Source organism: Saccostrea echinata, unplaced genomic scaffold, assembly GCF_033153115.1.
Source record: "Saccostrea echinata isolate AGI-Se365-2 ecotype Australia unplaced genomic scaffold, CSIRO_AGI_Sech_v1 ptg000002l, whole genome shotgun sequence".
In the NCBI taxonomy this organism is placed as follows: domain Eukaryota; kingdom Metazoa; phylum Mollusca; class Bivalvia; order Ostreida; family Ostreidae; genus Saccostrea; species Saccostrea echinata.
The window spans coordinates 32,589,107-32,615,708 of NW_026889751.1; the positions used below are offsets into that span (position 1 = coordinate 32,589,107).

The 26,602-nt window shown below is 36.4% G+C and overlaps 2 protein-coding genes across 4 annotated transcripts in view; one reads left to right on the forward strand and one right to left on the reverse strand.

Moving 5' to 3' along the window:
- Positions 1–26,602, forward strand: part of LOC133177806 (tetratricopeptide repeat protein 27-like) — a 35,255-nt gene that overhangs the window by 6,315 nt on the left and 2,338 nt on the right. Inside the window, exons 3-23 of one of the 2 annotated variants that reach the window (XM_061312694.1) lie at positions 2–122; positions 422–562; positions 1,220–1,322; positions 1,531–1,570; positions 2,023–2,147; positions 2,544–2,662; positions 3,471–3,583; positions 3,841–3,910; positions 4,955–5,068; positions 6,843–6,938; positions 13,200–13,322; positions 13,507–13,680; positions 16,098–16,151; positions 16,549–16,647; positions 16,897–16,949; positions 17,045–17,123; positions 17,345–17,431; positions 17,811–17,924; positions 24,464–24,547; positions 25,431–25,542; positions 25,795–25,889. In XM_061312694.1, the coding sequence (XP_061168678.1) occupies positions 2–122; positions 422–562; positions 1,220–1,322; positions 1,531–1,570; positions 2,023–2,147; positions 2,544–2,662; positions 3,471–3,583; positions 3,841–3,910; positions 4,955–5,068; positions 6,843–6,938; positions 13,200–13,322; positions 13,507–13,680; positions 16,098–16,151; positions 16,549–16,647; positions 16,897–16,949; positions 17,045–17,123; positions 17,345–17,431; positions 17,811–17,924; positions 24,464–24,547; positions 25,431–25,542; positions 25,795–25,889 (2,116 nt within the window). The remainder of the gene's footprint in view (position 1; positions 123–421; positions 563–1,219; positions 1,323–1,530; positions 1,571–2,022; positions 2,148–2,543; positions 2,663–3,470; positions 3,584–3,840; positions 3,911–4,954; positions 5,069–6,842; positions 6,939–13,199; positions 13,323–13,506; positions 13,681–16,097; positions 16,152–16,548; positions 16,648–16,896; positions 16,950–17,044; positions 17,124–17,344; positions 17,432–17,810; positions 17,925–24,463; positions 24,548–25,430; positions 25,543–25,794; positions 25,890–26,602) is intronic. The other variant, XM_061312701.1, reaches the window with a different exon arrangement.
- On the reverse strand, positions 8,772–12,275 carry LOC133177824 (E3 ubiquitin-protein ligase TRIM71-like). Of its 2 annotated transcripts, none has more exons than XM_061312712.1 (2): positions 12,233–12,275; positions 8,772–10,533 (listed from the first exon to the last, which is right to left on the reverse strand). In XM_061312712.1, exon 2 carries the CDS (start codon positions 10,516–10,518, stop codon positions 8,818–8,820), a length of 1,701 nt encoding a protein of 566 aa, XP_061168696.1. In that variant the 5' UTR covers positions 10,519–10,533; positions 12,233–12,275; the 3' UTR covers positions 8,772–8,817. The 2 variants fall into 2 exon arrangements, with proteins under 2 accessions (XP_061168696.1, XP_061168702.1); XM_061312718.1 differs by lacking the exon at positions 12,233–12,275 and adding an exon at positions 11,948–12,010.

Genomic DNA, 26,602 nt, shown 5'->3' on the forward strand with positions numbered 1-26,602 from the left:
GTGAACTGGAGATTTTGTGTGTAGCTATTGCCTGTCTACAGTTCTTTGTTTGTCAGAACTGGTTAGGACCTCTGTCCTGTTTCTCTGAGGACCTCATCAACATAATTTCTGATTCTAATAATGTAAGTATACTATTGACACTCATCAAAGAATGCTCTTATTATAATTATAAAGTAATCATTATAACTTATTCTTGAAGAAATTAATGTTCACTATGTAAATGACTTGCTTTTTATGTATGCAAGAAAATACATGTACAGTGTACTAAATTGTCAGGTTGGAATTTTGTTTTCAGTTTTTGAGATTGAATGTGTTTTTTTTTTCAATACAGTGTATAATAAATGTTGTTCATGGTAATGGGAGATTAAATTAGTTCCTTTATTTTTATTCATTAGTCCTTTTTTTGTTTAAATGTTCCTAGGTGGATCAATGTCGTAAAGAGATTTGCCAGGAGATGATGTGTGATGGGGAGGAGGTTTACAGCCTCTGTCAGGGGATTGAGTTCCTCTTTGTGGCTCAATGTGTCCTCGCTGGGTGCCAGACTCATACACATAGTTTACAGGTATGTACAGGTGTGTGTTCAGGGAGGTTTACAGCCTCGGGTGGGGGGGATTGAGTTCCTCTTTGTGGCTCAGTGTGATCGCGCACACAGATCTAGAGTTTACAGGTATGAACAGGTGTGTGTCAGCCTCTGTTGGGGGATCAATTTCCTATTTGTGGCTCAGTGTCTTCTCACTGGTGCCAGGCTCTCACACAGTTTACATGTATGTACAGGTGTGTGTCGGGGAGGTTTACAGCCTCTGTTGGGGGGGGGGGGGATTGAGTTCCCCTTTAAGGCTCAGTGTATTCTTGCTGGGTGCCAGGCTCATACACATAGTTTACAAGTATGTACAAGTGTCTTAGGGTTTTCACTAATGTAGCAGGAGGTTTGTACTTGTATGCCCACCATTCTGAAGAGAGGAAATTTTCAATCAATTACTTTATATGGTACATGTTTTATGGTTCAATTCAGTGATAATGAAAAAGTGGTTGAAAAATTAATGTAGCAAAGGCATGGATTTATTATAAAGTTTCTTCATTTCTGCTAAATCTGCCTTAGGGTTTATATATTGAAAACACAACCCAGATATGAATACTATGAATACTAGAAATTCAGGTCATTGAGATGGATCACTTTGTGATAATTTGATGTATATACATTTTCTATATTATCTAACAGACAGTTGAGTGGTGGATTCTGAGGAGTGTGTATGTCTACCAACAGATTCTGGAGGATAAATGTGCCTCCCTCAGGGAGCAGGTACATGCTTTAATTGACACAGGTAAGAATTTTCTAAAGGTTACAAGAATTAGAATTCAAACTGAAAGGATGTACAATCTTTCCTTAACAAATCTCCAGTCAATACTCTGCGTAATCTCTTCTATAGAATCACACAAATACTCCATATTCCACTTACATTGCCAGTTTTCTATTTGTTTTCTTTCTAAGAGTTTTTTCATTTTCATGTTTGACCTTGTTATTTCTTGTAGTCTCAAAGAAAGAGCCCCTGATGACAGATGATAGAAACAGGTATAATAATCTAAATGTGGGTATCTATAGGCATGATGCTAATTATGTGAATCATTGGCAGAAACAAATTGCGTGTGGATCATGTCCATGGAACAAACATAATAAGTAATTAATGCTGAAAAGAAGATTTATAATAGAATTAATCCATTGTTGGGTGGGGTGGGGGGAGAGGGGTAAATATGCGAGAGATTTCTCTTGGTGTGCTTTATGTAAATAACCAACACGTAAATTTGCAAGTTTACAGTATGATCACGTTCATATTTACAGGTCAGAAGTCCCGGTCAAGTAGGACATTGTTCCATAAGATTTTTGCTCAGCTTTAGGTGTAAGGTTTCTAGATCAACTTCACCGTGTTCAACTCCGTTATTTTGTAGGGATTTGCTGACACAGTTTCATATCGAGGCTGGTTATATTGGACATGCATGTTTTGATTATAAGTTTTTGTTTTGTAGGGATTTACTGACACAGTTTCATATCGAGGCTGGTTATATTGGACACACTTTCTTTGATTATAAGTTGGCTCATGAACACCTCCTTGCTGCCAAGAAATGTACAGGGCTACAGATAAACTTAACTGGTAAGGTTTTCAGAAAAAATTAACACTTATTAACACGTATTAAGGATGAAAAATGAATGTCGTAAAACCAATTTGACTGCTACTATCTTTTACAATTTTGTCACACAAAGACATTCAGTGATTTCAATGGCAATTTCTGTTTTCATATTGATATTACTGGTAATAGATACAGACGTATTTGACTTGTTCACAGCTCCAAACTCTCATAATCTCTGTATAATTGCAAAACTTTCCTGAATAAGTATAACTTGAAGGAACTTTAGGGTAAAGTTTATGGAGTAATGCCCTATTCCATTGTATAATGCGTAATGAATTTAAAACTTTACATGTACATCAGTGTACTAAATTTATCTGAGCATACTTAGTTTATGACTCTCCAGATGATTTTTTGTCAAGGTGCCATGGGAAAGAGAACCAGATTCCAAACAGAAGACAAAGCCCAACTTGTTCTGGAAGTCAGAAGGGGTGAGGGGGGAACCAAACAAGAGAGTACAGTCAAAACCAAACTCCCAAAGGTAAAAGTCAGAAGTGGAGAGGGGGGGATCAAACAAGAGAATATAGTCAGAATGAGGCTTGCTAAGGTAAAAAGTCAGAAGGGACTAGAGGGGTACCAAACAAGACAAGACAGTATGAACCAAATTTGCAATGGTAAAAGTCCGAAGGGGTGAGGGGGGAACCAAGCAAGAGAATACAGTCAGAACCAAACTCCCAAAGGTAAAAGTCAGAAGGGGTAGGGGGGTACCAAACAAGACAATGATACAGTCTGAATGAAAATCTTAAAGGTAAAAGTCAAAAGGGAAGAGGGTGAACAAAACCAGAAAATGAAGCCAGGACATGTCTCCCAAAAAGGGGTGGGGGGGAGAGGGGGAACCAAAGAAGAGAATACAGTCAAAAATGCAGCTTCCAAAGTTAAAAGTCAGATGGGGTGAAGGGGGAACCAAACAAGAGAATATAGTCAGAACCAAACTCCCAAAGGTAAAAGTCAGAAGGGAAGAGGGGGAACCAAACAAGAGAATAGAGTCAGGACACAACTTGCAAGTCAGAAGGAAAGAAGGGAACCAAACAATAGAACAAAGTCAAAACCAAACTCTTAAAGGAAAAGTCAAAAGGGAAGAGGTGGGAACCAAACAAAACAATACAGTCTGAACCAAACTCCCAAAGGTAAAAGATAGAAGGGAAGAGGTGGGAACTAAACAAGAGAATAGGGTCAGAATGCAAAGTTAAAAGTCATTTTCTGCAGAGTTCTTGTCTTGAAGTATTTTAATTTCTTTGATAGAATGAGAAACAAATTTCAACACTTGCCTACTTTGTGTTTTTCTTCAGATTTTAAATTTAGATGATGACACAGTTTTAGAAGCCATCAATTTGACAGAACCAGGAACAGAGTTTGCTGTAGACATGTCACCTGTGGAACAAGCTGTTGTTATAGCAACTATGTAGGTCACTTTAAGAGCATGTCTGATTTGTTTTGAAATTGAAAAAAGTTGAAAATTATTTTGAATTAAATCCTTCAAATACAATGTACATGTACATTCATGTAGCTATCGGATTGTAACTTTACTGCCAATGCTTAGATCAAAGTGAGAAGGTCCATGTAGTATATGCTTTGAAAGATTTAAATATTTGTTTCAAACCCTTTTACATGTATTCCCTAGATTAAACAGCCATTGTTCTTTCATACTCTGTTTTTTAGGGAGGATCATTTGAGGACACATGCCAGTCAGGAGAGGCTTACGGAGGAGGAAGCTGCTGCCCATATAGAGGTACAGGAAAGGGGAGGGGGATTACTGCTCATGTAAAGGTATAGGAGTGGAGGGGAGATGGGGATTACTGCTCATATAGAGGTACAGGGGTGGAGGGGAGAGGGAAATTACTGCTCATATATAGAGGTACAGGGTTGGAGGGGAGAGGGGGATTACTGCTCATATAGAGGTACAGGTGTGGAGGGGAGAGGGGGATTACTGGTCTATAGAGGTATAGGGGTGGAGGGGAGAGGGGGATTACTGCTCATATAGAGGTATAGGGGTGGAGGGGAGAGGGGGATTACTGCTCATATAGAGGTACAGGGGTGGAGGGGAGATGGGGATTACTGCTCATATAGAGGTATAGGGGTGGAGGGGAGAGGGAGATTACTGCTCATATAGAGGTATAGGGGTGGAGAGAAATGGAGGATTACTGCTCATATAGAGGTATAGGGGTGGAGGGGAGAGGGGGATTACTGCTCATATAGAGGTATAGGGGTGAGGGTGTGGAGGGGAGAGGGGAATTACTGCTCATATAGAGGTATAGGGGTGGAAGGGAGAGGGAAATTCTGCTCATACAGAGGTATAGGGGTGGAGGGGAGAGGGGAAACTGCTCATATAGAGGTATAGGGGTGGAGGGGAGAGGGGAATTACTTCTTATATAGAGGTATAGGGGCTGAGGGGAGAGGGATATTACTGCTCATATAGAGGTATAGGGGTGAAGAGAAGTGGAGGATTACTGCTCATATAGAGGTATAGGGGCTGAGTGTGTGGAGTGGAGAGGTGGATTACTGCTCCTATAGAAGTATAGGGGCTGAGGGAGAGGAGAGGGGGGTTACTGCTCATATAGAGGTATAGGGGTGGAGGTGGGAGAGGGGGGAGGTCTGCTATAAATACATGTGTAAATCTACAGTAACATGTTTTCAGAGTTCCTGACCTATCAAAGTATTGATGTTAATAATTTTTTTTGATTTTAAATAAATATTTTATCTTATCACTTTTCTATGTCTATTTGAAGCAGAATTGATCAGAACCAGAGTTAATTATGGCTAATTTTTGTTGTAGTGTGTTTTATCTCAGACAAAGTGCTGGAGTGTTACGTTGGCCTGCCTCTATCGACGCTCGTGTTTGGAGAAAGGAAGTTGTCGACGCGTGGAGAGGTCAATGATGCAGATCGAGGTACAATCAAACTTGGATATCTAGAATTCAATTTAGCCCCCGAAAAAATAAAATTTAAAATATCTGAGGATTTGAGATATTGAGGTTATTGAGGTTAAAATACAGAAAATAAAGGATTTTTTTAACCTCCATCTCTCTTTAACATACCCATGGTATTCCTGATATTGATGTTTTAGATATTGAAGTTATTTATGAGGGGTGATCAAAAAGTTCAAGACCTATCTCAGTCTATATTTACAAAACCACAATTCAGGTCAGAATATATCCATTCAGTTTAATTTTCTTTAAAAAATCCTTTGGAAATCTGCAACATTCAATACCCTATAACACACAGGAAACCTTGTCACTGCGCGGTAGAATACACAGTAGGAACTTTGTGCATTTTTGATACTATAGGAACACCAATATACATATATTTTTGCATATTTTCTTTAAAAATCAATTTCTCTTTTAAATTATTGTAAAAATATAACAATTGTACGTTTAAAATTAATTTTTAAATTTTCCCCTCATAAAATTCATTTGCGTTATTTAACTTTCCACGTCACAATGGCTCTAACGTCTATTTAGCACACCAATTCTAAAAAGCGCTAAATTCATAAAGATCAACCAAATTAACAATTATTAAGAGAGAAAATAAGAGAATGTAGATATAAGCATCGAATTCTTATTTTTTGATGTAGTCGGTCCTACATGTATAACAGCACCTGTCCGTGCTGACAAATCATCAAACCACAGTAACGTGCAGTATTCAATTTGTTGGCACAGCCAGGTGCTGTTATAGGACCGATGACATCCAAAAATAAAAAATTCAATGCTTAAATGAAGTGTCATAAACATGATCTATAAATAGATGATGTTAATTAATGATTTGCAACATGTTTATGACGTCACTATGTGAAAATGACGTCAATATTTAGATGACTTGTGACAAAAAATGGTTGTTGAGTGATTCAGTCGTACTCAAGCAAGGAACTTCTGTAAAGTTTAATGTATATCTTCTAAATTTCTTGGCAGTAGCATTTAGTAATTTGTACAAGGTTCATGGAGACAAAAGACTTGCCAGAAGTTCAATTATTGATTGGATTGATTGTTTTACTGAAGGAATGGAGATGGTTAAAATGATTTTAGTTCTGGTGCCGAGTGAAAGTAAGCTGGGGAAGAGATGTGTCCTTAGTTGAGCAATTTGTTATAAAAGATTTTCAACTGAAGTTACAGTTTGAAAAATATTTAAATATCTTAAAAATAATTATTAAAGCCCTAAAATAACATTCACTTTAGACAGAAACATACCAGATATGCACCCATACTTGATCCACATTGGATAAACCAAGCACTTAAGACAGAGGAGTCGGGTTGTTATGGTCACTATGATTATTCTGGGAATGGATATCCTTATCCACCCATTGTATTGCCGAGATTTGGCCATTTGTGACAAATGGACTATTCTTGTTATAAAAATAATCTGCATCATATTGATATAAGACTCAGAAAAATCTTTCAGCTTCTGCAGCTGTGAACAGTATGCTACGGAGCATGTCACGTGACCGCCTGAACCACTTGATTCGCGCAACGGCAGAACGTGTGCAGATGTGCATTAATACTGCAGGGGACTACTTTAAAAAATAATAAACACTGAAACCTAATTTTATTTCTTATATGGAAGTACCTGTAATTCAATTAGTTCACAAACATGTTGATCAGCCCTGGTAACTGTGTATTATAATAAGTGAATGTCTCCTTCTGTAGAATCACAGCCTTTTTTGTTTTTCAGGAGTTGATGAATCAGATGAAAACTAATGACCCCCCAGCATCAGACAGGCTCTTCTTGTTCTTCTCTGTGAAGCTTCCACCATTTTGGAAACTAGAGGTAGATAACGTTTAGTTGTATGGTATGACCAAGACTCATAATTTCTGTACCATTAAACAGTGGTTTTTAAAAATATTTCAAGTTATAGTAGAAGTACATGTACAATAATTGGTAGTCTTACTCTTTGTTCTACATCAGTAACCATGGTAACTAGTGGAAGTAATACTAATACTTGAGCTATCAAAGGTGTTTTAGAGGTGATTAAAAGACTATATTTATTTTTAGGTCACCCGAGTCACTCAGGTGACCTATTGGTATCTGTTTTCATTCATCTTTGTGCATCATCCACCGTGTGTTGGTCATTAACTTTTGAACATTTTCAGCTTCTTCCTGGGAACTGCTGAACAAACCAATTTTGGTACAGAGTATCTATGGGCAAAGGGGAAAAAAAAATTTGAATTTCATGGTCCCTGCCCTCCTAAGGCCTGAGGGATGGGGCCAAAACCATCAAAATCAGTTCAATTTCTTGAAAGACCAAGAGAATTAAAATTTAGAATTTAAATTCATTATACTGTAGATCACAAAATTCTCACAACATCCCATTTCACAAGATATTCATATGCTCTCAATAAGCATGACAAAATTTTCATGATTTGTGGTTATCGCTCTATGTAATCTTAAGAAGTACGAATATAAGCAAGATTAAAATTTTAGCAAGCACAGTCTCACATAATTACGTGGAAAAAAAGTTCCTGGCAAATAAAAAGTGATTTACAGTATATGTGTTGAAGCACTTTTATTTTTAGTCTGTCTAGTGATAGTGACAAATGGGAGTGTATTAGCACTGCCTAATATATAGGCAAGCAAATAAATCTACTTGATGATTTTTAACCGAGTGCTAGAATTTTTTATTGATCATCCTACTTCTCTTGATTTTACGTCAGTCTATCAGTTTAGTTTGTGTTATTTCATACTTCTATGGATCCTTTCTTGTGTTGTATTATACTCAGGTGACCTTTAAGACCTTTGGGCCTCTTGTTTACTTTTATGAATGAAGTCAAAAGTTTTCATCCCAGATTTTAGAATACTAATTCTTTCTCTCACTGGGATATTGACTTAATTATCTTAGCTAATCTAACGTAATCACAGAGATTGTGCAGCTATCTTTCTCAAAAGTATGCTTGAAATCCATATAAATATTGGTAGAAAGAAAGCATTTGTATATTCTGAGTTCAAATCATGCAATATCTTAAAAGCCAATGAGATTTTATCTTCTGTCACCAATTATTATGCTTCCTGTCAGTTTGTCTCTATTTAGTAAATACCCAACTATTTTCGCACAGTGGTCTAAGGATTTATATAGCGTAAGCATACTATGCCGAAATAGAGCACGGCTTCTTTTTCTGAAGAAAATCCTACAGCGCCTATGCCAGAGATCGAACTCATGACCCCGAGATTGTCAGTCCGACGCGCTACCGATTACGCCACAGACGCCGTTCTCTATAGCATAGTATTATAATATATATAAACTTAGTTTCAAATATTTTACACTTAAAGAAAAAAAAAATAAACAAAATAATTTTTATAAAATAGTATCTTGCAATTTTTTACCCTTCACACAACTAAAATTCTCTGGAACTATCTGTACATGGAACATTCAAAATTGAAGAAAAAAGATTATGATGTACATGTAGCACAACGTGAGGTCATAATAGGGGTGTACTAAGATGAATGTAAGAGGTGATGAAACATTGGAAATTGAGAAAATATTGTCGTTTTTATACAACAGTCAGCATAATAATAACAATAGTGTTGTACTTTGCATGCACTATGCCTAAATAGTAGTCAGTAGAGAGCAGTATGCTTATATACATGTATCAGTAATTTTGCGTACCTCTTTTTTTTTAAAATTATATAGAATACAACATAGTGATGCATTTCACTGCAGATATTTGATTTCCTTCACTTTTTTGTTCTTGAATTGAGCAACAAACAGATTGTCATTTGTATCTATACACAGTCCCTGGGGTTCACTCAGTCCACAGTCTATGTAACGGAGGAAATGTCCATCCTGGTATATGATGTGGACACAGTCATTGTAAGAATCAGCTGTAAGGATGTGACTCTGACTGTCTGTGGTGATTCCTACTGGATAAAATGGTTTGTTCTTTGGATCAGGAGTATGTCCAGTGTACCTGAATCTCAGTTTCCCGGCCTGATTGACCACCACTACTGCTTTAGCTCTATTGTCAGACACACAGATATCCAGGTTCCTGTTCTCAGTTATGTATCTGTTGTAATGACCAGATGAATAGAGAGGTTTACCTTTATATTTACCTTTATCATCAAGCTGAATGGTTTGTTTCTCTGTGGAGCCAGAGTAACAGACAACTTTTGTTTGTTTGTAATCATCACTGTACATGATAACCAGGAGGTCACCAGAGGAGGTATTACAGACACCACGAGGTCTCCAGTTCTGTAGTCTGATCACCTCCTCTATCTTCTCATTCTTCACAATGTTCACAGTTCTATCATTGTAATCAGTATAAACTAGATCTCCACTTTTTGTCACTGCTATGTCAAATGGCATGTTCCCTGACTTGGTTGTGATTGACTTGAGTAGTGATCCCTGATTGATGCTGAAGAGTTTCATCATGCTGTCACCTCCACTTGTCCAGATTTCTTCATCACTCAGACAGGCTACATGGAAAAGGTATTCATACCCAGTGTCTATGATGGTGACAGTCTCTGGTTCATCAAGCAGTTGTTTGACTGGAGGAGAGGATCCAGCTTCTGGTGGTTTCTGTGTTGTCTTCATGCTGTAGCCATGTTTATCTGAAGTCAAAGAACTTGATGATAAGGTTCCAAACATTTTACTTAGTTCTTCTCCTTGAATTTTTCCTGAAATGAATTTGGGTAAAGATGGCACAATCTTATGTGGAAGATTTTTGTATATGTGTACTTTGGATGTTACACTAAACAGTTTAGACATGTCATTGGTGTCTATTGCAGTTTCAGTTGAATTGATTTCATCCTTGATGTCAGACATTGTCTTGTTAATTTCATCCAGATGTTTCTGTAGAGTTTGTAACTGTGTGTTTTTCATCTCATCAACTTCAGCTTTAAGTTTCTTGACAAGTTTGTCAATTTCTCTGTGCCAGTCCTCTCCATGTTTTGTTATGGCTGTTGAGAGATCTCCATATTCCTTTTCTAACTGACTCATTCTGTTTTGTACATCAGAGGCAATGTCCTGGTAGGTGGGATAAACTGTATCATTTAATTCATTTCGTTCTTTTATAAAAATGTCCTTCTTTTCATCCAGAACTCGCAAGATTTTAGATAATTCATGACCTAAATGACGATTAGATTCAATGCAGCTGATGCAGACAGGAATGTCACATTGTTTACAGAACATTTTACATCGTTCTTTGTTATGAGTTGTACATCCAGGGTAGAGAGGGGTGGATTTCCTTGACTGAAATTTGACAACTTTGTGGTCCTTGGATTCATCAGATATCATGTGTTTTCCTACACAAGCTGTACACAGATTGACGAGACATGTATCACAGTGCATCTGTACCACAGCGGTCTCACACAGGTCACATCGCATCACGTCTTGGGCACTGGTACGGGGGTCCATCTTTAGATTTTGTGACTGTAGTGAAACATAAAAAAGTTAAACATTAATGATTATACATTTAATGACTGGGTTTCAGGGGGAACAAAAGTTTTGTCAGATAAGAGTACCACATATCATTTTATACTTGTCCAACTCTGTACAGATCTAAAGAAATTAGTATCTAACTTAATCTTCAAGATGAGTATTAGATTTGTATAATCACAAAAAAAAAAAAATCAGTACTGATATAAAATACAGCTACACTGTCTAAAACCTAGTCCTGCATCAATCACCATCATCCTAAGGCTATGAAAATGAGGCGGGGCCTAATTTTTACGGGAAATATTAACTATGACATCAAACAAAACTAACAATCCTTAAAAATGCAACAAAATGAAGTGATCTGCGATTTTAAACTGTAGGAAATAAACTACATCAAAACTTACTATAACATGCGTTTTTGTCGTTAGTTAATTCCCACGTAGCAAGGTTTAAACAAGTCACTGATTGCACTGCACTTGTCGATATGACATCATTCCGTAAAACTTGACGCAGTTTGTATGCAGTGAGAGCAGATCAAGTAATATTTTCACAACGAAGAAATGTACTTTATAATCAAGGCCTAAATAAAATATTATTTGCAGAATTTTAAGAGGTCATTAATTTGGATGCAATGTCCTTTTTATGATTTTGTTCATATATTTTCCGTACATGTCCTTATTAACGAATACTGTCGTATATTTGTATGCAGGTACATGGGAGGATAGTCTAAGGGTCCTAATAAATCGATCTAGTGCAAGGGCATACCCTAAATGGACCATGACAAGTTTTAATCATAAACTTTAGAAGTATTAAGCTATTTGAAAAGTGTTGTTAAAATCTTGAAACTGAATTAATTATTTCTATATTTAATGAAGCTGACCAGCAAAATATTCAGTATGCGTTCATGCAAATATGATTTTAACAATGAAATAGTAGAATTTATATAGGATCGCAGCACTATTCACAAATAACAATGGGTGTTGAAACGATTTAAAAACTAAACTTCAAATTTTAACTTGGTTATGCCCTTGCACTATTGAAATTTATAGGTGACATCAATACTGCAAGGATATGTGCTAAAATCATGTGACTGCCATATCACATAACAAGTCTAAATAAAAAATCTAATCATCCTCAATATGTAGTTAATAACCATAATTACATTTGTCCGATATTAATAAAGTACTAAAAACATGAGAAAGAATCGCCATCATAAAAAATTGCCGATATTTCGCACCTTAACTGTACTGCGTCTCCGGTAAAATATCTGATGAGGTGCGATTGAGACCTTAATATCATATCATTCCATATTTGTTGTTTGCAAGCAATTTAAAAAAAATAATCAGTGTTTAATGGATTCTGCAGGGATTTTTTTCACATTCACAATATTCCACATAACTTTCCTAACCCGACAAGTGTGTCTGGAGACTGATTTGTCCAATCACAAAATGAACTGGACACGGGTAATCGGACAAAAGTTAATGTTGAGCCCTGTGTATACCTGAGACCATTAAACAAACAAGTTTTTGCAGATATACAGATGATGATAAACAAAACATTAAATACAACATTCATTAAATCTTTGTGAAAGAAATTTTGTTCTCAGGTTGAAGTTTACAGTATCGAATTTTCAAGGATTTTTAAATGGTTTCCAGAATTAAAAACATGCTCCAGTTCCTCCTATGTTTATTACCTGACTTCAGTAATGGCGGTCGTCCTGTCTGTTGATTTCTAGTGTGAACTCAGATCATGTGACCCACTTACCTGTGTTACATGTATCTACCTGTCAGATGATTTTACTTCCTTGTCTAGAAGGGGATTTAAATTGCGCTTTACATTGCACCTTTTTTTTTAAATAAATACATGTAGATTATTTCATGTGAATTCAATTATCATTGTATTTTTTTTCTATTTTACATGTTTTAATTCAACACACTAGAAAATAAAACAATATGTTACCAAACTTCATTCGAGGAACACAGTAAATCCATTGTGTAAACATAAATACCTGCATTAAAAAGAAAAAAAATATTTTGCAAGAATTTTATCTTCTTTGCTTCTACAGCAGCACAGATATTATAATGGTGCAGCAAATACACAGATATAAAAGTTTAACATGTAGGAAAAAATCTTTCAAAATCTTCTTCCCCAGAACAGCAAAGTAATAATTTGTCATATTTATATTGAAGCATTCTCAAGTAGTGTACATTCAAATTTGTTCAAATCAGGACCCCTGGGGCCACTTTGGGCGATCTAAGTTTTACATAGGAGGAAAAATATTCTCAAGAACAGGAAAAACTAGTCATATTTACATGTAAACATTCTCAGGTGGTGTAGATTCAAATTTGGTTAAATCATGATCCTTTGGGGTAGGATGGGGACCAACCACAATGGGAAATCAAAGTTTTACATAGTAATATATGAGGAAAAAAAATCTTCTGATGAAGAACAGGTGAGCATAATGGTCCATGGGCCTCTTGCTTATTCTTAGAGACAGCTTGTTGAGTTGTTTTTAAGTACCTTGGCTATCATTGTATTTGAGGGACTATAACAGTTGTTTCATTTTAACAGAGACAACTAGCTGAACTGTTATTAAGTATCGGGGCCATCGGTGGTGCTCTGGGGTTTTTGAGAGACTAAAGTTATTTTTATATTAACAGAGACAACTAGCTGAGCTGCTATTAAGTATTGGGGCCATCGGTGGTGCTCTAGAGGTGTTTGAAAGACTACAGTTATGGGAAGATGTCATCACCTGCTACAAAAGGCTGGGCAAAATGGAAAAGGTTAAATTTTTATTTGTATATGTGATGAAAGTAATGTATTTTGTGTTTTTATATTTATTGTAGTTTCTGTTAAAATAAAAAAATTACCTGATCTATGAAAAAAACAAACAACAATTTGAGTTAAAGGAATGAATTGAAGATAAAGAATGTACTTTGTTTTATACACTGATTTCTATTCTATCAGGCTGAGACTTTGATTCGTGATCAGCTGGCGATACAGGAGACTCCAAACTTGTGGTGTTTCCTTGGTGATGTAACACGTGACGTTAATCACTACATTAAAGCCTGGGAAATGTCTGGACACAAACACACACGATCTCAGAGGTGTATGGGGTACCTCTATATGGCACAAGAAGAGGTAAAAGAGGGAGTTTAGTGATATGATTGAATGTAGTCAAAAAATTATTTCACTCACATGAGTCATCATTTAGTGACATTATTATACTCTCTCAAATGAAGTTTTGGGGTATTGAAGAATCATCTTGTCTAGCTGTCTGTCTGTCCATGCAATTTTGTATGGGCTATAACTTTGTAATCACTGAGAGATCATATTTGGTACAGGAATCGCTTTATCACGCAAGAATATGTCTTGACCTTGAACGAAGTTCATTCTTGCAATTGCAAGGTCACCAGCAGAAAAAGTATAAAATTCTTGTTCAGGATATAACTATGACTTTGTAATGGAAGCTCATACTTGGTACAGCTATTGTGTATGATGCAAAGATGTGTCATGACCTTGACCCAAGGTCATTTTGGCAAGTTCAAGGTCATTGACAGTTTTTAGCTCACCTGAGCCGAAGGCTCAAGTGAGCTTTTCAGAGCACATTTTGTCTGTTGTCCGTCTGTCCGTCTGTCTGTCCGTCCATCTGTAAACTTTTCACATTTTCGACTTCTTCTCAAGAACCACTGGGCCAATTTCAACCAAACTTGCCACAAAGTATCCTTGGGTAAAGGGGATTCAAGTTTGTTCAAATGAAGGGCCATGCCCTCTTTCAAGGGAGATAATAAAGAATTAGTGAAAAATTAATGGCATCTTTAAAAAATCTTCTTCTCAAGAACCACAGAGCCAGGGAAGATGAAACTCATGTGGAAGCATCCTCAGGTAGTGTAGATTTAAGTTTGTTCAAATCATGACCCCCGGGTGTAGGGCGGGGCCACAATGGAGGATCAAAGTTTTACATAGAAATATATAGGAAAAATCTTTAAAAATGTTCTTCTCAAGAACAGCAAGGCCCTGATTGGTCATATTTATATGGAAGCATCCTCAGGTAGTGTAGATTCAAGTTTGTTCAAATCATGACCCCTGAGGGTAGGGCGGGGCCACAATGGAGGATCAAAGTTTTACATAGGAATATATAGGAAAAATCTTTAAAAATCTTCTTCTCAAGAACAGCAAAGCCCTGATGAGTCATATTTATATGGAAGCATCCTCAGGTAGTGTAGATTCAAGTTTGTTCAAATCATGACCCCTGGGGGTAGGGCGGGGCCACAATGGAGGATCAAAGTTTTACATAGAAATATATAGGAAAAATCTTTAAAAATCTTCTTCTCAAGAACAGCAAAGCCCTGATTGGTCATATTTATATGGAAGCATCCTCAGGTAGTGTAGATTCATTTTGTTGAAATCATGACCCCCGGGGGTAGGGCGGGGCCACAATGGAGGATCAAAGTTTTACATAGGAATATATAGGAAAAATCTTTAAAAATCTTCTTCTCAAGAACAGCAAAGTCCTGATTGGTCATATTTATATGGAAGCATCCTCAGGTAGTGTAGATTCAAGTTTGTTCAAATCATGACCCCTGGGGGTAGGGTGGGGCCACAATGGAGGATTAAAGTTTTACATAGAAATATATAGGAAAAATCTTCTTCTCAAGAACAGCAAAGCCCTGATTGGTTATATTTATATGGAAGCATCCTCAGGTAGTATAGATTCAAGTTTGTTCAAATCATGACCCCCCGGGGTAGGGCGGGGCCACAATGGAGGATCAAAGTTTTACATAGGAATATATAGGAAAAATCTTTAAAAATGTTCTTCTCATGAACAGCAAAGCCCTGATTGGTCATATTTATATGGAAGTATCCTCAGGTAGTGTAAATTCAAGTTTGTTCAAATCATGACCCCCTGGGGTAGGGTGGGGCCACAATGGAGGATCAAAGTCTTAAATAGAAATATATAGGAAAATATATTCTGAAGAAGAACGGCAAAGCCATGATTAGTCATTCTGATATGGAAGCATCCTCAGGTAGTGTAGATTCAAGTTTTTTAAAATGATGACCTCTGGGATAGGGAGGAGCCACAGTGGGGGATCAAATTTTTACAAAGGAATATATGGGAAAACTTTCAAGTTCTTCTCAAGTACAACAAAGCCATTACAAAGCCATTTGTTATACTGACATGGAAGCATCATCAGGTAGTTTAAAATTCAAGCCCAAGCCCCCCCTCCCCCCACCCCCATAATCTTTTCAATAGTGAACTGATTTGTGCTTTTGCCTAGCCAATGTGCTCAGGTGAGCGATGTGGCCCATGGGCCTCTTGTAAGTTTTAATGGGCACTTTATAAAAATTGCACGTGGTGGGTGAGCTCGCTCATAGTACCTCTAGTATACTTGTACTATATTAATGAGTTTGATGTTAAATGTTTGTTACACAGTAAGAACTGTCTTCATCTTTATAACTGATCTGATTAATTTGAGAGAGAGAGAGAGAAAGAGAGAGAGAGAAGGGGGAGATTAGGACCACACTGTGTTAAATAGACAGATTGTTTATTATTACAGTATGAGAAGTGTATCGAGTGTTTCCAGAAATCGCTAAGCATCAACTCACTCCAGGTCAGTGAAAACTGTAGTCCTTCTGTCAAAAATCTTATAACTATGATAACTCTGTAATATCACTGTTTTATAAAGGTACTTGTATTATTTTTTTGTTGTAAATAATTATTCATAAGATATTCTAATATAATAGAAATATGAGATTTTTATGACCTCCTATAGATTAGATATGTGTACTTGTTAGAGATTTGGGAAACTTTTGGCTAATTCTTAATATATTTTGTGATTAAAGTCTCGTAATAATTGTCTTGATAACATGCACACGGTTATGATTTAGATGTATAAGGAGTTCAATATTTTTAAACAGAGGCTTTTCGATTAAGCACCAATATATATATCTTTACATGTGCATGTCAATAGGCACAACAGCTGACTCTATTACTATTTTATTTCCCAGGTGCCCGTGTGGTTCACTCTCGGCTGTGCCTGTATGGCGGCCAAGAAGTTTGAGGAAGCAGTGAGAGCTTTCAAACGATGTGTTAACATTGATACAGATGTAAGGTTGACAAATAAAAGATAATTTGAAATTCACTTCAAAAAATAGAATACTTTAGATATGTATATAAAGTGTTTTGTTAATTTTGCTAATTCATTGCAAAGATCATTTTATTTGAGGTGATTTATGAGAGAATTCTTTCTGTGCATTTAGTGTAAATTAATACCTTGTAAATTTCCATGTTCAGAGTTAAAGAGAACCTTTTAAAGCTTTTTTTATGCATTCTAAAAAAGAAAACTTAAATTTCAGAATTTTGAAGCCTGGAATAACATGGCCTCAGCTTATGTTCAACTGAAAGACAAGTAAGAGACAAACGTTGAAATTTGTTGTTTCCACAGAGCATTCATTGAATTTGTATCATAATTAAATTGATCTCTTTAACTTTTTTGGATACCAGGAAAAAGGCCCTACTGACCCTGAAGGAGTCCATTAAATGCAACTATGAAAATTGGAGAGTGTGGGAAAATTTACTAGTGGTTAGTATAAGATCATTTCAGAGTGGGACTTGATCGACCTTCTATAATAAAATACAAAAGGTTTAACTTCTGACTGAAATATATCTCATATTTGTGTTTTAAAAAAGATGGTACATGTATCTTTAAAGATGGGTGTTCTAGAGTTTTGTACTAAATAATGTGGTTAAAATATACATGTGTAAATGCTTTATTGGATAAACTATGTTATTTTTTGTGTAAAGGTTGCCACAGACTGTGGGGAGTTTGAGGAGGCCATTCGGGCGTATCATCGCCTGATTGATCTTAAAGAAAAATGGACGGATGTAGAGGTGGGTAATTATATTTTCACAATTAGTTTTCAATGGAATTTAAAATGTCAACATATTTCATGGTACTTCATTCCTCTGTTCACTTATATAAAATTTTGCTTTAATAGCTCTAATGATTTTTCGAAAGAAATTCAATTTATTTTTAAAATGTACACAGTTCAGCATACTTTGCAGGTCAAACTTTGAACAAAAATTACCTTTGAACTTGACAATCATATAAAAGAATAAAAAAATATTCAACTGAGTTATCTTTCTTGTCAGAGGGTCATTGAACCTTAATGTTATCAGTTTCTTGGAGAGGAAAAGGTAAACTTGTTTCTATTGAATGGGAGAGAAAGTGGTTAATTTTTGTTCTTTCACATGCATTTCTGATCTGTAGGTTCTAGCAGTTCTAGTGAAGGGTGTAACAGGGGAATACAGGGATCCTCAGGGCAATCCTACCAGTCAATATAAAACCAGGCTACTTGAACTGTTTGGCAGAATAACAGCCAAAGTAAGAGACAGGGTTTTATCTAGAACATGAAAAATATGAAGTAGTTTATAACCTTTTATGTAGCAATCAACATAGCTTATATACGTGTGTAAATAGAGCTTAAGACAGATGATTCAAACAAACTTTTTTCAAAAATCTTGAAAATAACAATTCAAGTCTGTTTATGTATGTAAAATGAATAACTTTAACCCCAAAGATTTTAATTTTTCATTCAAAGTTTCACAATAATGTGCTATAAAAAGTTGTATAGATTTTTAGCTCTTCTGAGCCAAAGGCTCAAAGAGCTAATGCTATGGCCATTTGTGCGGTGTGTGTAAACTTTTTAGAATATGGGCCATAACTCAAGAACCCCTTGGCCAATTCTTGTCAAATTTGTCACAGGGCATCTTTTGCCCAAGGGCTCCCGTTTATACTAAAACAAGGGTTGTGACTCTTAAACAAGTGGAGATAATTAGGAAAATAGAAACAAAAGAACTGGTTGCTAAAAAATCTTCTTCTCGAACCACTGGGCAGATTATCACCAAACTTACACAAAAGGATGAGGATATGTTGAAGATTAAAAATTGTTCAAGGCATCACCCTGGGGCAAAGGGAATGGTCTCAAGGTTACTTCAAAGATGTTAAAATGTTGATATTTTGTTTACTATAAGGACTAGGATCATCAAATCTTGTCAGTTGATGCATCTAAGGACCTCATATCATGTTGACTCAAAAGTAGGTCACAGTGACCTACTTTTTAAATTTTACGGCCATTCTTTTTCAAAATAATTTAGAGGCATATTTTAAACAATTTAAGGCCTATGATCATCAAACTTTGTCAGTTGATGTGTCTTGGTTTCTCGAAGTATGTCGACTAAAAAGTAGGTGACCAACTTTGTCAGTTGATGTATCTTGGGTCCTCGGAGTACGTCGACTAAAAAGTAGGTCCCCTTGGCCTACTTTTTGAATTTTATGGCCAATCTTTTTCAAAACAATTAATGTCATTTATTTGAATACTGAGGGGTTTAGAATCATTAAATCTTGTAAGATGATGCATCTTGGGGCCAAAAAACATATTTATTAAAAAGTAGGTCACTGTGACCTACTTTTTGAACTTTGCAGGCATTCCATTTCAAAGCTTTTTAGAGGCATAATTTGGATATTTTAAGGCCTATGAACATAAAACTTAGGAAATTGATGCATCTTGGGTCCTCAAAAAATGTCAACTGAAAAGTAGGTCACCGTGACCTACTTTTCAATTTAAATTACTATAATTGAATATTTCAGGTACTAATTGGCTTAGAATCATCAAACCTTGTCAGTTGATGCATCTTGGGTCTTCGGAGTAGGATGACTGAAAAGTAGGTCACCATGACCTACTTTTGAAAATTTATGGCTTTAATTATTTATTTCAGGTACTAATTGGCTTAGAATTATCAAACTTTGCCAGTTGATGCATCTTGGGTCCTCGGAGTACAAGAACTGAAAAGTAGGTCATTGTGACCTACTTTAGGAATTTTCTAGCTGGATTTAATATTTTTCATGTACCATTTGGCTTAGAATCATCAAAATTTGTCAGTTGATGCATCTTGGGTACTTGGAGTAGGTCGACTGAAAATTAGGTCACTGTGACCTACTTTTCAATTTATATGACTATAACTAAATATTTCGGGTACTAATTGGCTTAGAAACATCAAATTTTGTCAGTTGATGCATCTTAGGTCTTTGGTGTAAGTCGACTAAAAAGTAGGTCACCATTGACTACTTTTGAAAATTTATGGCTTTAATTAAATATTTGGGGTACTAACTGGCTTGGTATCATCAAAATTTGTCAGTTGATATATCTCGGGTCCTTGGAGTAGGTCGACTGAAGAGTAGGTCACTGTGACCTACTTTTCAATTTATATGATTATAATTGAATATTTCAGGTACTAATTGGCTTAGAATCATCAAACTTTGTCAGTTGATGCATCTTGGGTCTGCAGAGTTAGTCGACTGATATGGAGGTCACTGTGACCTATTTTTGAAATTTTATGGCTTTATTTAAATATATCAGGTACTTATTGGCGTAGAATCATCAAACTTTGTCATTTGATGCATCTTGGGTCCTCAAAGTATGTCATCTGAAAAGTAGGTCACTGTGACCTACTTTATTTTAGGTATTAATTGGCTTAGAATCATCAAACTTAGTTGATGCATCTTGGGTCCTCAGAGAATGACAAGTGATAAGTAGGTCACCATGACCTACTCTCAGGTACTAATTGGCCAATTGAATCATCCTGGGTTCTCAAGAGTGTTTTATCTAAAATGTAGCTCATGATGTCCTACCTTTGGAATTTCAAGGTTTTATCTAAATATACAGGATACTTTGAGGCTTCAAATAGTAGTGAAAGGTTGTACAGTTTATCAGAAGAGCGATTCAAGGCCCTTGGGCCTCTTGTTTAGGATTGTTGCAGAAAGGAAAAATATTTAGAACATCATAGAAAGTTTACAATTTCTTGATATTAAAAAAAATTGATTTCAATTGCATCATTTACAATAAAATTAGCAACATATATATATATATATATATATATATATATATATATATATATATAAAGCACTAAAAAAGACCAACGACACGAACAATAATAATTGTCAAATTTTCGGGACAACCTGTCCCTTCCTCAGGACAAAGAAAAAAGTTAAGAAGTCATAAAAACAAAGGAAATAGAGAAGCAAAAACAACTAGCACTACTACTAAACTACCAAACACTAAATATTTACAATGTTACATGTTTAATTTTGAGTTTATAAACAGTTGTGAACAAAGAAATCCGGAGCGCTATGAATTGCGTCCGGTCTATCGGGTGTAGTCTGGTGAAGTGTGATTTACATAATTGAACGAATTAATTATCGCTAATTAATTACGGCCATCAGTAAATCGTACATTGTCTTATTCTCTCAAAATAGTGTGACTCTACATGATAAAAAGAAATTAAAGAAAGATAATATGGAAGGACAATTTAGAAATATGAATTTGGATATATTATAAATTTGGAAATCGGAAAAAAAGAAATAAATAAAAATGTGAGCTGTAAATATTTGGGTAGGTTGTTCCAGGATTACTAATACGAATTAACGGTAAAGTTTACACTATATTGAGAGAATGAACTTGTTTGTTACAATCCGGGATTGGGTCTAGTTCACGTTCATCCTGGTGAAGTCATTAAGTTTGTTAATACCATTAGGGTGGAATGACTTCAGCCTGTGCATCCAGAACTTTTCCTTGCCTTTTCTCTGCGCGTCTGTCCATCTTTGATTATGGTCAATAACCACTACTGTCATGTCCTCCCATTTGTGACCTTCAAGGTTGAAATGTTCCCCAACGGGTTCATTGAGTTTTTTGGTCCTAATGGTAGAACGGTGATTATTGACTCTCCTGCGGAGATCTCCTGTTTCACCAACATACTGTTTGGAGCAAACTTTGCAACTGATGAGATAAATGCAGTTGTCTGTTTGACAGGACAAATTCCTAGTATTTTGTAGCTGCGGCCTGTAACGGGGCTGTTAAAACTGTCTGTGTCAGAGCTGTACTTACAGAGAAGACATCTTCTGTCAGAGCAAGTTTTAAAGCCCCCGTTAGGTAATGGATTGTCCAATCTGGTTCTTACTACCATGTCCTTCAGGTTCATGTCCCACGCCACATGAGGTCGACGAACAAGTCAGAGAGGACACCCGAGCTTTCTTTTGGAGACTTCGGTTGAAGGAGCATTTTTCTAGAAAAAACTCCGAAGTTGACTCATATGACTCTTCTCAGCCACAATTGCACGACCTAGAGGAACACAAACTTTATCGGCCAAAAAGTGACTGGGAACCTGCACCGGGCAAATGCGGAGCTCTTGAGTCGTATATTGACGCCGTTGAGTCAGACATAGAGAAACTCCTTTCAATGCCAGACAAGGCTCCCGACAATTTGAGTAAGGAAGAGAGATCCGCCTTACAATCATTAAAGAATCGGGATGACATTGTAATCAAGAAAGCAGACAAAGGCTCTACAGTAGTAGTGCTTGACAAAGAGACGTACATGGCGGAGGCCCATAGACAACTCTCAGACGAACGTTTCTATAAGAAACTGGACTCTGACCCCACTAAAGAATTCTCCACCGCCATCACCAAAACTCTTGACGAAATGTTTGAGAAAAACGAGATTGGTATCAACGTCTATGAGACACTCAATCCTATTGACTGTAGACCAGGACAATTTTATCTGCTTCCTAAGATACACAAAGAAGGTATGCCAGGTCGCCCTATAGTTAGCGCTATTGGACACCCCACAGAGAAAATTTCTGAATACATCGATTTACATCTCCGTCCACACGTAGAGAATTTGCCATCCTATCTCAAGGACACCACGGACTACATTAACAAGACGCCCTCTACTGGCCTTCCAGATCATACCCTTCTCGTGACTATGGACGTCACATCTTTGTACACAAATATTCCGCACGATGAGGGTATCGAAGCCTGTAGAGAAGTCTGGGATAGTAGATCCATACAAATTCCTTCTACTGAGTCCCTTGCCAAGCTCCTTGAACATGTTCTCAAGTATAACAACTTCATGTTTAATGGAGAACATTACCTGCAGGTTAATGGCACTGCTATGGGTACGAAAATGGCACCATCTTATGCCAATATTTTCATGGGCAGACTGGAACGCAACTTGCTACTTCAAGCACCATTTAGGCCCCTTAGCTGGTTGCGTTTCATTGACGATATAGAGATGAAGTGGGTGGAATGTCGCGAGAGCCTCGAGGCATTCATTTCGTTTGCCAACACCTTTCATCAGTCTATCAAATTTACAGTAGACGTATCTAATTCGAAAAACATATTCCTAGATACTACATCTACCCTGACTGATGGTGAAATCGAGTTCAGTCTCCACACGAAACCCACAGATTCCCATCTGTATCTTATGCCGACTAGCTGTCATCCCCAACACACATTTAAGGGGGTGCCTAAGGGTCTAGCCACCAGAATTCGGCGCATCTGTTCATCCCCTGCCTTATATCAAGAACAAAGCGGTCTCCTTAAGTCCCACTCATGCAAGAGAGGCTACAATGCCCGCACCGTACAAACTGCTATTGATGAGATGGCGGGACATGACAGGCAAAACCTATTACGCTACAAGGAAAAAGACAATAGCGACAGGGTCCCTCTGGTAACCACATACCATCCCGTCCTTAAGAACCTCAGCGGTATCCTTCAAAAGAATCTGCCAATTCTCCACTCAAATAAACGAATGGCAGAGGTCTTTAAGGAGCCCCCATTGGCTGCATACAGACGCCCGAGGAACCTGAAGGACATGGTAGTAAGAACCAGATTGGACAATCCATTACCTAACGGGGGCTTTAAAACTTGCTCTGACAGAAGATGTCTTCTCTGTAAGTACAGCTCTGACACAGACAGTTTTAACAGCCCCGTTACAGGCCGCAGCTACAAAATACTAGGGAATTTGTCCTGTCAAACAGACAACTGCATTTATCTCATCAGTTGCAAAGTTTGCTCCAAACAGTATGTTGGTGAAACAGGAGATCTCCGCAGGAGAGTCAATAATCACCGTTCTACCATTAGGACCAAAAAACTCAATGAACCCGTTGGGGAACATTTCAACCTTGAAGGTCACAAATGGGAGGACATGACAGTAGTGGTTATTGACCATAATCCAAGATGGACAGACGCGCAGAGAAAAGGCAAGGAAAAGTTCTGGATGCACAGGCTGAAGTCATTCCGCCCTAATGGTATTAACAAACTTAATGACTTCACCCGGATGAACGTGAACTAGACCCAATCCCGGATTGTAAAAAACAAGTTCATTCTCTCTATATAGTGTAAACTTTACCGTTAATTCGTATTAGTAATCCTGGAACAACCTACCCAAATATTTACAGCTCACATTTTTGTTTATTTCTTTTTTTCCAATTTCCAAATTCATAATATATCCAAATTTATATTTCTAAATTGTCCTTCCATATTATCTTTCTTTAATTTCTTTTTATCATGTAGAGTTACGCTATTTTGAGAGAATAAGACAATGTACGATTTACTGATGGCCGTAATTAATTAGCGATAATTAATTCGTTCAATTATGTAAATCACACTTCACCAGACTACACCCGATAGACCGGACGCAATTCATAGCGCTCCGGATTTCTTTGTTCACAACTGTTTATAAACTCAAAATTAAACATGTAACATTGTAAATATTTAGCGTTTGGTAGTTTAGTAGTAGTGCTAGTTGTTTTTGCTTCTCTATTTCGGAATCCTTTGTTTTTATGACTTCTTAACTTTTTTCTTTGTCCTGAGGAAGGGACAGGTTGTCCCGAAAATTTGACAATTATTATTGTTCGTGTCGTTGGTCTTTTTTAGTGCTTTATATAAATTTCCATCCGTGACCTTGTATCTACTTAGTAGATCCGACACTTAGGATATACAGTGTTGTTGGTTTTTAGTGCTTTTTATATATATATATATATATATATATTATTGTATTGCATGTAATTATAATACATTTTGGACAGGTGCCAAGTAATGGGGAGATATGGAGGTTGTATTCTGAGCTGACAAACAGTTTGGAGAACCAGACACCTGAAACACAGCAAAAGGTTCTACCATAGACATCATGAACTGATCTGATTTCATATACACACAAAACAAAAGGTTCTACTATAGACATCATGAACTGATCTGATTTCATATACACACAAAGGGTTCTACCACAGACATCATGAACTGATCTGATTTCATATACACACAAAAGGTTCAACCATAGACATCATGAACTGATCTGATTTCATATACACACAAAACAAAAGGTTCAACCACAGACATCATGAACTGATCTGATTTCATATAAACACAAAACAAAAGGTTCTACCACAGACATCATGAACTGATCTGATTTCATATACACACAAAACAAAAGGTTCTAACATAGACATCATGAACTGATCTGATTTCATATACACACAAAACATAAGGTTCTACCATAGACATCATGAACTGATCTGATTTCATATACACACAAAAGGTTCTATCACAGACATCATGAGCTGATCTGATTTCATATACACACAAAAGGTTCTACCACAGACATCATAAGCTGATCTGATTTCATATATACACAGAAGGTTCTGCCATAGACATCATGAACTGACCTGATTTCATATAAACACAAAAGGTTTTACCACAGACATCATGAACTGATCTGATTTCATATACACACAAAACAAAAGGTTCAACCACAGACAACATTAAGTGATCTGATTTCATATACATACAAAACAAAAGGTTTTAACATAGACATCATGAACTGATCTGATTTCATATACACACAAAACGATTTTATGTTTCCAGTAAGTAACATTCAAAATCAGTTTTTCACTGAACTCTGTATTTTGAGTGTTCAATAATTATGAGGATTTATATAGCATGCATGCATAAATAAAAGTTTTGTTTGAATAAAACATTTCATCTTATTTTTTGTAGGTCTTGCAGTATCTTCAGAAATCACAAAGATGTTTGACACAGGAAGTGAACTGGGAGAAGTCATTAGACAAATGTAAACATATAGGGGAGCAGTCATTGGAACTAGCTGATTGTGAGTTAACTTAGAATTTGGGATGAATTTGTATACATTAATGTGTGGTCCTGAGTGTAACTGGATAAAAACAGGGTCTGTGTTTTTTCTCTATCAACTTGAAAACAGAATAATTCTTTTCAATGCAGCTCATCTAACTTTACTTTGATTAGTAGCTGTTGAGAAAAGCAGTTGTATGAAGAACTATTAATTTATGGTAAAAACATGGCCTCTTTTTAAGTCCTAACTTTTCCTAACTTTTCCTGTCCACAGTATATCTAGGATTCAGCAGTGGATCTACAGAGGAATCGCTTCCCCTTCTCCAGTCAGCTAAAATGATGCTAAAGAATGTACAGGCCAAAATCAAGGTTTGTTAACACATACATATATTTAAAAATGAACACATTCTCAAAGACACATCTAGTTGGTATAAAGATCCATGTGATGATGAAAGTTTGTTTAAAAAAAGTTTGGAGTTAAGATAAAAAATTGATTAGGTGTATGCAGTCTGATCCTTCATGACATTGGGGGGGGGGGGGGGTGCTTTGATAGTACGTCTTGTTTTGTACACAAGGTTTTATCAGAATCTGAGCATGTAGTGTGTTCCACATTCCTCTGGGTTTTGCTCAGATTTTTTCAAATTCCTGTGGTTGTTGCATATTTTTGTAAACAGTTTATATATTAAGGTTCTGTGAAAATCACTAATTTTTGTGGGGGATTAATTTTGGTGTTTTCATGGTACATGTATGTAAGAGACCAACAAATTCAAATCCTCCATGAAATGTAAAGTTATGTATATACAACAACTCCACACTTCTTCAACCTGGAAGTTAAGTCCCTACTAAATTAATAGTATTTTTTCCTCACAACATGAAAAATTGACCGCACGAAAATGTTTGATTTTACAATATTGAAATATTGCCTGTATGAAATAAACATAATTCAGTGCTAGTGAAGTAATTGATCTACATAGCATACAAGATGTTTTACTGCTGGGATATCAGATGTAATTTATCAATCAATATACAATGTACAGCATATAAGACGTATATGTATTTATGTTGATTACGTACTCTTTGTT